Source organism: Grammomys surdaster, unplaced genomic scaffold, assembly GCF_004785775.1.
Source record: "Grammomys surdaster isolate TR1022 unplaced genomic scaffold, NIH_TR_1.0 124836, whole genome shotgun sequence".
Taxonomy (NCBI): Eukaryota; Metazoa; Chordata; class Mammalia; order Rodentia; family Muridae; genus Grammomys; species Grammomys surdaster.
Genome location: NW_021619779.1, coordinates 371,244 through 383,850, shown reverse-complemented (window position 1 = coordinate 383,850; position 12,607 = coordinate 371,244). Strand labels below are relative to the sequence as shown.

The 12,607-nt window shown below is 52.4% G+C and overlaps 1 protein-coding gene across 16 annotated transcripts in view; it reads left to right on the top strand.

The window, feature by feature from the left end:
- The window catches only part of Myo9b (myosin IXB), a 74,798-nt gene extending 68,463 nt beyond the window's left edge, over positions 1-6,335 (top strand). For 10 of the 16 annotated variants that reach the window (XM_028784810.1, XM_028784808.1, XM_028784803.1 and 7 more), the window contains 11 exons: positions 187-298; positions 709-782; positions 1,160-1,352; positions 1,432-1,560; positions 1,748-1,853; positions 1,980-2,111; positions 3,660-3,783; positions 4,192-4,239; positions 4,537-4,670; positions 4,903-5,030; positions 5,135-6,335. In XM_028784810.1, the coding sequence (XP_028640643.1) occupies positions 187-298; positions 709-782; positions 1,160-1,352; positions 1,432-1,560; positions 1,748-1,853; positions 1,980-2,111; positions 3,660-3,783; positions 4,192-4,239; positions 4,537-4,670; positions 4,903-5,030; positions 5,135-5,550 (1,596 nt within the window). In that variant the 3' untranslated portion in view covers positions 5,551-6,335. The remainder of the gene's footprint in view (positions 1-186; positions 299-708; positions 783-1,159; positions 1,353-1,431; positions 1,561-1,747; positions 1,854-1,979; positions 2,112-3,659; positions 3,784-4,191; positions 4,240-4,536; positions 4,671-4,902; positions 5,031-5,134) is intronic. The other 6 variants (XM_028784814.1, XM_028784812.1, XM_028784813.1 and 3 more) reach the window with 3 other exon arrangements.
- The last annotated feature ends 6,272 nt before the right edge of the window (positions 6,336-12,607 follow it).

Genomic DNA, 12,607 nt, shown 5'->3' with positions numbered 1-12,607 from the left:
TGTGTGTGTGTGTGTGTGTGTGTGTGTGTGTGTGTGTGTGTGTGTGTAAATGCACGCATCCATACATTGTGTGCAGCCCTAATCCAGCAGCGTCTTGGAGCCATGGGAAAGAGCTGCTGTTGAGACCGCAGGGTGAGGAAATGGGTAGTCCCTCAGTCCAGCCCTCCACCCCTTCTCCCACCGCAGGTCCAGGAACACAATGGACATGTGTTCGCCAGCTACCAGGTGAACATCCCGCAGTCCTGTGAGCAGTGTCTGTCCTACATCTGGCTCATGGACAAGGCCCTGCTGTGCAGTGGTGAGCCTTCCCTTGTCTGGGCCACATGGCTGCCCTACCCTCGCCACTGCCTGTGTCTTCTGCTTACCCTTCAGAAGGCTTCTCTCAACACACACACACACACACACACACACAGAGTAACAAAGGCAGATGATGTGACAGTCGTGGGCCCACCTCTGTACCATGCATGCTGCTCACACACTCATACAGCTTCAAGCACCAGGCTTGGATTCCCAAGGAGACCTCCTGTGTAACCAAGGCCTAGGTTTCTCCTTTTGACCACCAGTCACCACCCACCCATCTTCTCACAGGAATCAGGGCAGAGGTGTAGCCCATGCAGTTTAAAATGCAGTCAGGGTCTCCAAACAGTGTTCCCAGGAACCTGGGGTCCTCTGCATGCACCCTCTGTGACCTCCACTCTGACCCCTTAGTGTGCAAGATGACCTGCCACAAGAAGTGCGTGCACAAGATTCAGAGCTATTGCTCCTACACTGGAAGGAGGAAGGTGAGCACCTAAACCTAGAACTTTCTGGAACATTATAGCCTGGGCTCCCTGAGAAGTGGCAGGGTGCTGCGGGACACATGTCCATTCCTGGTATTGAGGCGCCCAGCCAGGCTCCTAACCCCTGCTGAAGAGTCCTGGGCCTGGCAGAGAGAGGCCCTCAACTGTCCATGAGGGTCCCATGTTTGTGGCACAACAAGAATTAGAATACAGGGGCCATGGGGCCTTCTCCCCAGGAAGGGACATCCAGCCTATGGGTGCTTCATGGAGCAAGTTGCCCCCTCCCAAGCATCCCTTCAAGGGCAGAGTAGGCAGGGACAAATGGAGGACACTCAGGAAGTGGCACCCAGGCCTGACTCTCCACCCATCCCACATTGTAGAGTGAACTGGGTGCCGAACCAGGCCACTTCGGAGTGTGTGTAAACAGCCTGACCAGTGACAAGGCCTCTGTGCCCATTGTGCTGGAGAAGCTTCTGGAACACGTAGAGATGCATGGCCTGTATACCGAGGGCCTTTACCGCAAGTCAGGCGCTGCCAATCGGACACGGGAATTACGCCAGGCACTGCAGACAGGTGGGCACTTGGGAGCAGGTGCCTAGTGCAGCCCCACTGGTCAGTGTGCACACACTCCTCACATGTCCCTGCCCTACAGACCCTGCCGCAGTTAAGCTGGAAGACTTCCCTATCCATGCCATCACTGGGGTCCTGAAGCAATGGCTGCGGGAGCTGCCTGAGCCACTCATGACTTTCGCCCAGTATGGAGACTTCCTCAGGGCTGTTGGTGAGCCATGGAGGAAGGGATGGGGCTGGAGCATATCCTGCTCCAGCTGGGGCCTGCAGTTTGGGTTGAGTTTGTTTCCCATCTGTACTAGACCCCACATGGAGGGCTTCTATGCACCCCAAATGCCTAGGGAAGAAGGACTGGGCATGGCTAGTGCCACCCAGGACTGATACCCTGGCTTCCCCAGAGCTTCCAGAGAAGCAGGAGCAGCTGGCTGCCATCTACGCAGTCCTGGACCACCTGCCTGAAGCCAACCACACCTCCCTGGAACGACTCATCTTCCACCTTGTCAAGCAAGTACCCCTCCCCCCAGGAGCGGAGAGGCCTGTGCCCCATGACCTGGCTGCATGTCCTGGATACTAGTACCAAGACATGAATTGGGGTCAGAGAGGGGTGCCACCTAACTGTTGACTCTGCAGAGTGGCCTTGCTTGAAGATGTGAACCGCATGTCTCCGGGAGCTCTAGCTATCATCTTCGCGCCCTGCCTGCTTCGCTGCCCTGACAACTCTGACCCCCTGACCAGCATGAAAGATGTACTGAAGATTACCACGTGAGTCACCAAGCCCCAGACCGATAACCACCCAGCTGCCTGGAATGTCCATCATCCTCACAGTGGGGAGGCTGAGGCAGGAGAATCTGAAGTTCCAGGCCAGCTACAGAGTAAGACTCTGTCTACAGAGTCAACAAGAGAGCTCACTCAGAAACCCACATGGCCTCCCTGGCTGTTAGAAACCCAGATGAGATTCCTGGTGACCATGGCTGGCTTGGAAATTCTGTCAGACCCGTAGGGATTCAGCATCATTAAGTTTCTTTTTTGATTATTATTTTATGGGGGAGGGCACATATACCATATGTGGGGGTCAGAGGACAATTTTCATTCCATGTAGGTCTGAGGGATTAAACTCAGGTCATCAGGCGTGGCACCTTTACCCTCTAAGCCACCCGTCTTAGGTTTCTTCAGCAGCCTTCCCTCACCTCCCCCAGCATGCATACACACACACACACACACACACACACACACACACACACACACCTTTTCTGTGATGCTAGGGTTGGAAACAGGGTTCCCCAGCAGGCGTGCTCATGGCTGCTGGGGCCTACTCAGCAGGTGCTGTAGTAAACACCATTTTAACTAAAACCTAGTATTTAACAAAAGGTGGCTCTGAGGTGAGTGGAATTGGGGTTCCAGAAGCCACCACAATGCAGGCAGCATGCAGGCAGGATTGCACATGAGGAGAGCACAGCCTCATGTCTCCCTGTTCAGGGAAGACCTTGTTCTGAGTCCCTTGAGAAGAAGCACTGAAGAGAGACCCCCTAGGCCCAAGATGGAGAGGGGAGCTGTGAAGCGTTTCTGCCTCTGAGTGGACAAGCAATCTCTCATCATTGTCCTTCCCACGCCACATGAGTGGTCCTCGGAACTCTGAAGGGCTGGGGTGTGGCTCTGTGGTAGAACTTTTGCTTGGCATATATGAGAACTCAGGTTCCATACACCCCACCCCTGTACCCACGAAAAAATAAGACTGCAAGGAGAGTACCTTTTTTTGGACTGTTACTCTCACCAGCTTTCTTAGCTTAAGGCTGAGAAACCTTCTGTGGTCCTCAGCCACACTCCTGGCCACCAAAGAAGGGCTAGAAAGGAGCTCAAAGCCACTGGGAGGTGGGGCAGGACAGACTTAACTCCCTCTGATCTTAATACAGAGTGTGACTTGCGATCTCACAGCCTGGAGACTCGATTTCTCCTCACTGGAAGGATTTGAGCGGAGTCCCTCTGGTTCTGACTATTGAGTCGGCTCTGTGGGGTCACTTCGTATCGTGAAGCTCTTAGGCAGGGCACTGCCTCTATGCCTTGTCCTCTCTAGGAGTTACAGTAGTCCCACACTGCTGTTGACTGCGGTTCTGTTCTCCACCCTGCACTGTCCTTTTCCCTCCTATCTCAGTGCTGTCAAAGACAAGGGACAGGATTCTTGGGTTCAGAAAAGCCAAGTGAGCCCCCTGGAGTCACACGGTGTCCCAGGGTAGTGTTGCTGGCCCAGGCCCACTGGCTCTCTGAGACTGCCTTCCCAGCCACTGGACGTAAACTGACTGCATCTGTGCTCAGGTGTGTGGAGATGCTCATCAAAGAACAGATGCGGAAGTACAAGATGAAGATGGAGGAGATCAGCCACCTGGAGGCAGCCGAGAGCATTGCATTCCGCAGGCTCTCCCTGTTGAGGCAGAATGCTGTGAGTGCTGGCCTTGGGGCTGGGGCTCCTGCGGCTGGGTTAGGCCATGGGGTGTAACCTCGTGGGATGGCACTCCCACCACAGACTTGGAAGTGGACAGTGTGATCAGGGGCCTTGTAGCACAGGCAGGACCGAGCCCTACCTTCACCAAAAGGCTATCTCTGCTCAGCCAGCCAGAGTTTGCCCCTCTGAGGGCCTGGAGGGTCAGTTCAGGACATGAGCCTGGCCTGGTTTCCTTCATAGTGCACAGGGAGTTCCCACTGCAGAAGGGCCCATGCCTGTGCTGTGGGAGGGGCAGGTCCTGGGCTCCCGTGGAAGCCAGTGGCTCCTGAGCCTGCTGGTTTGAGCCTGCTCGTGCCTACTTGGCAGGCTCAGCATCCCTGCTCACCTGTGTTATCTCTCCCCCAGCCGTGGCCTCTCAAACTGGGGTTTTCGTCTCCCTATGAGGGGGTCCGGGTATGTACGCATTGCGAGGGCCAAGCTGCATGTTTCCAGGTGCACGCTGGGTAGATTTGGCCGTAGCATAGAACACATTCTAACATCTGGAAGTGCATGCTGGTTCTTGGTCCCCACTAGATTCCTGTGGTGCTCCAGGCAGCAGAGCACTGTGTGTGTTGGGGGGTGGGGTAGGGGGTCTACTTCACAACTAACCTAGAGCTGCTGGCCCCTCCTTCCTCCCAAGCACTAGACTCTGCTCACACCATGACTTCTGCCCTCTGGCGCTAGATCAGACCTGCATTTTTCGTGTTTCAGACCAAAAGCCCCAGGAGCCCAGTGGTCCAAGACCTGGAGGAGCTGGGGGCTCTCCCTGAGGAGGCAGCAGGTGCCGACGAGGACCGAGAAAAGGAGATTCTCATGGAAAGGATCCAGTCCATCAAGGAAGAGAAGCAAGTGTCATGAGCCCCGTTCCCTCCCCTGTCCAGGCGGGCGATCCAGGCAGAAACAGCCCTTGGAAGAGCACTGCAACCAAGCTGCTTGCAGGGTTGGGGGCCCAGATGCCAAGGACATCACTGACTGCTTGTGCTTGGCATGAGGGAGGGGCCCGGAGGTGCAGGACTTCTTCCTTTGGGGGTCATCTCCTAGAGGGAATAGCCTTGTACATGGTGTCCCCACCCTCAGGGAGGATATCACATATCGACTGCCGGAGCTAGACCCGCGGGGTTCTGACGAGGAGAACCTTGACTCAGAAACATCAGCGAGCACTGAGAGCCTGCTGGAGGAGAGGGGCGTGCGGGGGACCGTGGAAGGTCAGTGTGAAGGCAGCGTCCAACGACCCTCCCCACTGTGGCAGGCCCAGGGTGGGGGTCCACCCAGTGCCCCGCTGCAGTAACCCCGAGTCTGTCTCTCCAAGGGCCCCCCGCACCTGTTCTCCCCTGCCCCATTTCACCCACCCCAAGTCCCCTCCCCGCGGCCGCCGCCCCTCCACGAGGAAGGCCGACATCCTTCGTCACGGTCAGAGTGAAGACACCCCGGAGGACGCCCATCATGCCCATGGCCAACATCAAGCTCCCTCCGGGCCTGCCCTTGCACCTGACGAGCTGGGCGCCTGCTCTCCAGGAGGCCGTTGTTCCAGTGAAGCGCCGTGAGCCACCCGCCCGCCGACAGGACCAGGTACATTCCGTATACATCGCCCCTGGGGCTGACCTGCCATCACAGGGTACGCTGGTACCCTTGGACCACGATGCCATACTTCGTGGGGCCAAACGCAGGTACTCGGACCCCCCTACCTACTGCCTGCCTCCCAGCTCCGGCCAGGCCAATGGCTGAGGACTGTGGCTGCCAGTCTGCAGGCCCTGAAATCCACGAACTGGCATCCCAGCTGTGGAGCTGGCCTTCACTCTCTGAGAAGGATCTAAAACGAGAAGCTCTCAGAGGGATGCAGTGGCCGGCTCTGTGTGTTGTGGAGGCTGGGGGTAGGGGCTGCTGGCCAGGAGCCATCAGAGCCCCAACCTGCACAGCAGTGGTCCCTTTGTACTTTGAGTAACTCTTTGTCTTTTTGTGGTTTACATAGCTTTTAAGTTCATAACAGCCTTAGTGGAGGACCAAACTTTGTATGTGTATGTCTGAGCTTTTATACTAACTGTCCACCTCTGTAACCTGGACATGGGCAAGGCAAGCCTGCCAAATGGACATGTGGGCCACACCTGGCTACTGCACTCCACAGCAGTGGATAGCAGACTCACAGGACATCTGTTACCATCTTGAGTGCCTCCCAGCAGTGGCCTTCTGGCCAGAGAACCTTCCAGAGATTGTTGAAGCTTTCCACAGGGACACGGCTGAAGGCAGGACAGGAACGGGACGTCCCTGCAGGGAAACCTGACATCCAGGGAAACCCGAATGTCGCCCACAGCTCTGCCCACTGTGCCTGTGGGATGCAAGGAGCCAGGAACTTGGGACCTTTAGGAACAAGCAGTGCATGTCCTGAATTTCTTCCGTAGCCGCGGTGACAGCCTGGGCTCTTTAGAGGCTGGCTCTCTTCCCAGGCTCTACCCAGTCCTGGACACAGGGAAGCTCCACAGGAGGTGTGAAATAAAAGTGCTTGAGAAGTGTTAGGATGGTCTTGCTGCCTGGACTGCACTGGGGTGGGGTCCTGTCTGAAGAAGGACCTACGTGAGGCCTCAGCCAGCACTGCCTGAGTTGTCCCCCATAGAGTCAGGAACGGAGCAAGAGCTGCCATTAGCCCAGGATACACCGGGGAGCTGAAGCAGAAGCTTCTGGCTGGGCTCTGCATAAAGAGAAAAAGAAAAGGGCCCATTGAGACCTCAGTCTGGCACCTGGGTGTCAGCAGCGTGTGCCTACAAGCGCAGTCCAGGCTGGGCATCCATACAGAGCGCAGTCCAGGCTGGGCATCCATACAGAGCACAGTCCAGGCTGGGCATCCATACAGAGCGCAGTCCAGGCTGGGCATCCATACGGAGCGCAGTCCAGGCTAGGCATCCAGATCCTGAAACTGCCAACTGTTGAACAGCAAGGAGTCCCAAACCTTTCCTTAAGAGATGGGTCTCTGGTAAAACACTTGCTCAGGGAATACAGGGATGGCTTGGCGACTAAAGCTCTTACAGAAGATGTGGGTTTGGTTTCCAGCACCAACTGGAGCCTCACAACCATCTGTAACTCCAGTTCCAAGGGATTGAACACTCTTCTGAACTCCACAGGCACCAGGCACGAAGATGATACACAAATGTGCATGCAGGCAAAGCACCTGCCTACATAAATATTTTTTAAAATCTTTGAAAAAAAAATAGGTGTACTAAAAAGTTGTTGTTTGAAATTCCCACTAGAGCCTGGGGACACAGCTCAGAACATTTGCCACACAAATAGAAGGACCTGAACTCAAATCCCAGCACCCCTGTAAAAGCTGGTGTGGCTCTAGCCCTGGTGAGGCCCTGTCTCAAGGGACTGAGACAAAAGAGTGGTGGAGTGGGGCACCTGACGTCTTCCTTCAGCCTTTGCGCTTAGGCATGGACACACCACACACTTCCTTTCAGGCTGGGCGTGATAGCACCCCTAACGCCAGCGCTCAAAAAACAGAGGCAGGAGGATTAGGAGTTAAGAGGTAGCCTGGTCTATGTCACATCATGTTGTGAAAAGTCACCTTGTTTTCTGTAAGGGTACTGTAAATAACTTACTGATGGTTTTAGGTGACCCCTGTGAAAGGGTCATTCAGCAATCCCCCCACCCCACTGTAATATAGTAAAAGACTAGCTGCTGGGTGAAGGGTGGTACTCTGATACACAAGAACAGAGTCAATTTGATGACACTACTATAGAACAATGCTGCTTAGTGGCTTTAAGAACTTGGAACAGAGTTGAGCCTGAGAAAAGGTCCACCTCATTTACAAAGATTATACAAGGCTCTGGAAAAACTTTCACTAATTTTTAACAAAGATTAATCTCAGCTGTGAACAAAGCTTTATCAGACCTGAAACAAGACAGGTGTTGATAGAAACTTAGGCATTTAAAAATGCAGATACAAAATGTAAAAACAAGTGAGACCAGTAAGGGCCTGGGTAGCACCTATGGACAGATGGATAAGGGTCACAACCAATATTGCTTCTAACTTATACAATGCTAGTGCTGTAAGTCAGTCTACACCTAGAGGTCTCTGACACCAAAACGCCTGATACTTCAACTGTGGGAAATACAGTCATTTGCAAAGACACTGTGACCAAGCCGCTGAAGGTCTCAAAATGCCTAGTGCGTTAACTTGAGAAACACAGTATTTTATGCCAGAAAAGTGAGTGAATGAGCCATTTCTAGGGGCAGTGGTTTTCCTAAATCTCAAACAGAACTAGACTCTCCTGGTTGTGTATGCAATGTAGCAAAGGCACACTGGGTTCAGGAGTACAGATCTAAAAGAGATATGTAAGGTAATTTCTTACCATTGGGAAACAACCTTGGGGCCTGTCTTAGGGCTTTACTGCTGTGAACAGACACCATGACCAAGGCAAGTCTTACAAGGACAACATTTAATTGGGGCTGGCTTACAGGTTCCGAGGCTCAGTCCATTATCATGGTGGGACCATGGCAGCGTGCAGCAGTCATGGTGAGGGGGAGCTGAGAGTTCTACTTCATCCAAAGGCTGCTAGGATGAGGGTCTTTGCCCACAGTGACACCCTCGTCCAACAAGGCCACACCTCCAAGTAGTACCACTCCCTGGGCCAAGTATATTCAGACCACCACAGGGACCTAACGAGGCTCCACAGCAAATTCTAGGAGCCAGTTCAGCCAAGGAGTTATTACTCCTTGTTGTGTTTTATAAAACGATAAGAGACCAGAGATAATTTGGTGGAGGTGTGGTATGGTGTGGGGGAAGGGGGTGCCTCTGCAGGCCCATGCTGAGGCGTCCCTTCCCCCTGAGGGACCAGCCATAGGATGGTATGTACAGATGAGAGCATGCAGAGAGGAGTTGAGGGGGTACGAGAGACAGAGAGACAGGGAGTGGGGGGAAGGAAGAGGAAAAGAGGAGAGGAATAGTGGCCGGCCATGAACACGCTGGGGGTAATGAGAAGGGAAGGGACAGAGAAGGAAGAAGGGAAGAAAGGAAGAGCAAGCGGGCAAGGAGGAGGCAAGCAGTCCCTTATATAGTGAGTCAGGGATTTTCCTAATTCCTCTCTCCCCCTTAGCCTTGTTTCTCTCCTGTCTAGTGATGGGGTGGGGGTGGCGGTGAAATGGCGGAGGGGTGCAGGAGGTGCAGAGGATAATGTGAGAAAAAGAAGAACCCTCAAAGTAGCAAGGACCCCTTCAAGTCTCAAGAAAGAAATGTGTTAATCCTGAAACGAGGCAGATGCAAGCCATCTCAATAGTAAGTTTCAAGCCAGACTGGTCTATGTAGTTAAGTTCCAGGGCAGCAGAGTGACACTGTCATACACAAAGATCTGGCTGTTTCACCTTTTTAGGGGACCCAATGCTACCACATCATTGGGAGAGGAGGAAGTAGCTAAGATAGCTGGGAGAGGGGAGTGTTGTCAGGATATCCATGCCAGTCAGCCCTTTATGCAAATGAAGGGTTGTTGGCCCTGGTTGGTGGCAGGGCCAGCAGTGCCCTCTTTAGCAGAGGGGGTAGGGGGGTGGGGTGAGGTGTTGGCTGCTGGAGTTGTTTGGATTCTGGGGCCTGCCTGATTTGTGAGTGGGGAATTGGAGTGCCTGCCCTGGGGGTGCAGCAGCTCACAAAAGCTGCTTGGCTTCTGGTTTTGTGTTGGATGGGGTAATATTAGCCTGCACTTGATATTTTAAAAAAAAAAGTTTTTAAGTTTATCTCTGTGTGCACTTGTAGAAGCCAGAGGTTGATGTTAACGATGCCCTTGTCCCCACCCCTGTGGATCTTCACCTCATCTTTTGAGACAGCTCTGAACCTGATTGACTGGACTGGCTGGCTCCATTCTGTGTTGAGATTGTAGGACCAGACCACTCACTACATCTGGACTTTTTTTCTTTTTTTCCCCCCCAAAATAGTCTTTTTTATTATTATTATTAAAAACCAAAGGGCTGCACATGGTGCACACTTGTAATCCCAGCACTCAAGGGTAAAGACAGATGGATCTCTATGAGTTTGAGGCCAACCTGGTCTACATAATGAGTTCCAAGCCAGCCAAGGCCACACAGCAAAATCTTGTCCTTCTTCCCCACGGCCCCCCACTAAAAAGCCAAGGGGGCCTTCTGAGGCGACCATACAGGAGGCTTCTGCAGACAGATGCATTTAAGCACTTGTCAAGGAGGCTCTGGAAGTCCTGGGTCACCCTAGCTAGCTTCTGGGACAGAGCCTCAGCCTGCAGCAATTCTGGAGCAGATTCTTTTTGGCCAGCTTTTGGGGGTTATCAGGACTGCCTAGGGTGTGCCCCCAAGGTCTTGGGTTGAACTTTGTCTGCTATCCCAACATGGGGTCCTGCTTGTACCACTGGGTAGCTAGTCTGTGATTTCCTTAGCACCCTTTTGCAGGTAACCCTGTGAGTGGAGTTTGTCTGTTCTGTTCATCAGTCTCGCTGAAATCTAACTGGGGTGAAGGGTCAGCAGCATGCCCCTATAGGACCTATGCCTCTCCTGGCCTCATCAGCCACAGAACCCCTCTTGGAGCTCACCTCCTTCTAGGGGTCCACCCACAGGAAAACTCCTAGGGAAGTGTCACATAGAGATCTCCCCTCTACAGACCTCCTGAAGGTTGTTGCCTTTTTAAATTTGTTTTTTGAGATTTATTTTCATTTCATGTTAATGGGTGTTTTAACTGAATGTCTGTGCACCATGTATGTGCCTGGTGACTGTCAAGGCCAGAAAAAAAGGGCTTTGGCCCCCAGAACTATGATTATGGGTGGTTGTAAACTGGTATGTGGTGCTGAAAATTGAACCTAGGCCCTCGAGGGAGCAGTGAGTGCTCTGAACTTTTGAGTCATTTCCCCGAGATTGTGTTGTTTTCTGGAAAAACCTGTTTCTAGTTGTAGTACCTTACTACACACTTTAATCCCGCTGGCTCAAATACAGACATCCCCTTAGTACAAGCCTTTAATCCCAAACAATTAAGGTAAAGTTAGTTTGTAGAAAGAAGTACCTGTGTTTGAAAGTGATGTTTAATTGAGTGACAGACAAAGTGATGATTCAGAGAAAGATTTGACAGAATTGGACATGCCTCATGAGACAGGAGGAAAGGGAAGCTATTTGGGCAGTATAGAAAGAAGGCAGCTTTACTGGGACAGGCTGAAGAGAAGACAAGCTAGACACAGGTGAAGACAGAACAAACCAGAGAGTGAGAAGGAGCCAGAAAGTTAGAACAGATTGCTAGAGTTAGTTTGCAGCCAAGCAGAGCAATTCAGGAGAGGAAGAAGCTAAAACAGAGGCCAGTTTGAATTAGGAGTTGGAGCCAGAACAGCTGAGTTGAGTCAGACAGCTAGAGCTCAGAAAGAACTAGAAAGGGTGAGCTTATTCAGCAGTAAGCCTCAGAAGTTGAAACCATTCTAGGCCTAGATTAGATTGTACAGAGGCTAGAAGCTTGCAGGGCTAGGCCTAGGGTAGCAGACAGAGGCAGTATGCCTCAGAGACAATTCCATCAGGTGAATAAAAGTTACATTAACACTCCAGTGCCACCATCAATCACCTTTTGATGTCATCCTTGTCCAGAACTGGACAGAAACTGGACTGCCCCTGGCAGGGCAGCCTAGAGTCTGTCTTACATAGGTCCCAGCCTACATTTGGCTCTTTATTAGGGTGCTAGAGGTTTGAGCATAGTCCCTTGTACTTTTCAGAGTCCCTCTGCCAGCTGTGGTCATCAAGACATGTACAGGACTCTGTGTTTAAGGTCTAAGGCAAGCTCAACATGACTTAACAGTGCTGACTGCACTCATATTAGCACTGTACCCGGCCCAAGCTACACAGCTAGGGAGAGGACACTGTCACTGTTAGCATTTAGTCTAAGCCCTGCCCCACAGTTACCTGGCAACAGCCAGGTAGGCCTAACTCACTATAAAAGGGTTGCTTGCCCCCTCCGCTCTCTCTTGCTCTTGCCTTCTTGCTCCCTCTCGGTCCTCTCACCCTTCCCCCTCTCTCCCCAACCACCCCCCCATCTCCACATGCTCATGGCCAGCCTCTACTCCTCTACTTCTCTACTCTCTCTGCCTCTACTACCACACCCTGAATAAACTCTATTCCATACTTATACCATCATGTGGCTGGTCCCTCAGGGGGAAGGGATCCCTCAACATAGGCCTGAGATATACCATTCCCCCATACCTGACTACACATCCACCAAAACATATCCCCTCTCTCTTTATCTTTTTGTAAACACCACAGAGGTGCTCCTTTGTGAACCCTGAACTTAGTATTCCATAGCACATTTTCTGAAGTGAATGGGACCCCGGGCAACCTGAGAGGTGGCCTTTGTGCTATGCTCTGGTCCTTATGAAGGCCAGTCATGGGCAGTGGCAGATAGGCTCAACCACTTGATGGAAGGCGAGAACCCATTACAAGTTGTCTTCAGTCTCCATGTGTGCACTGTGATGTATGGCACAGGAGCACAAGCACACACACAATGAGATCTAAAATGTGAAACATCCCACCCAATGCCAGCTCTTTACTATGTGTGTCTGTTGTTTCTTCATCCCATGTCACTCTATCTGGGTCAATCCCAAAGTCATGCAGGTTGCAGCAGCAGGAGAGTGGAAGAGCAAAAGTCGGTGCATACACACAACACAGCATCATTCCTCTTTAGAAAGGAGAGGTATTCTGTGGGTGTGGTAGTCAGGACAGTGTGCAGGTGCTAGTGTGGCACAGGCCTTTCATCCCAACAGAGGCCAGTCAAGGCTGTACAGTGAGAGCTAGTTCAGAAGAGTGCTTACTGT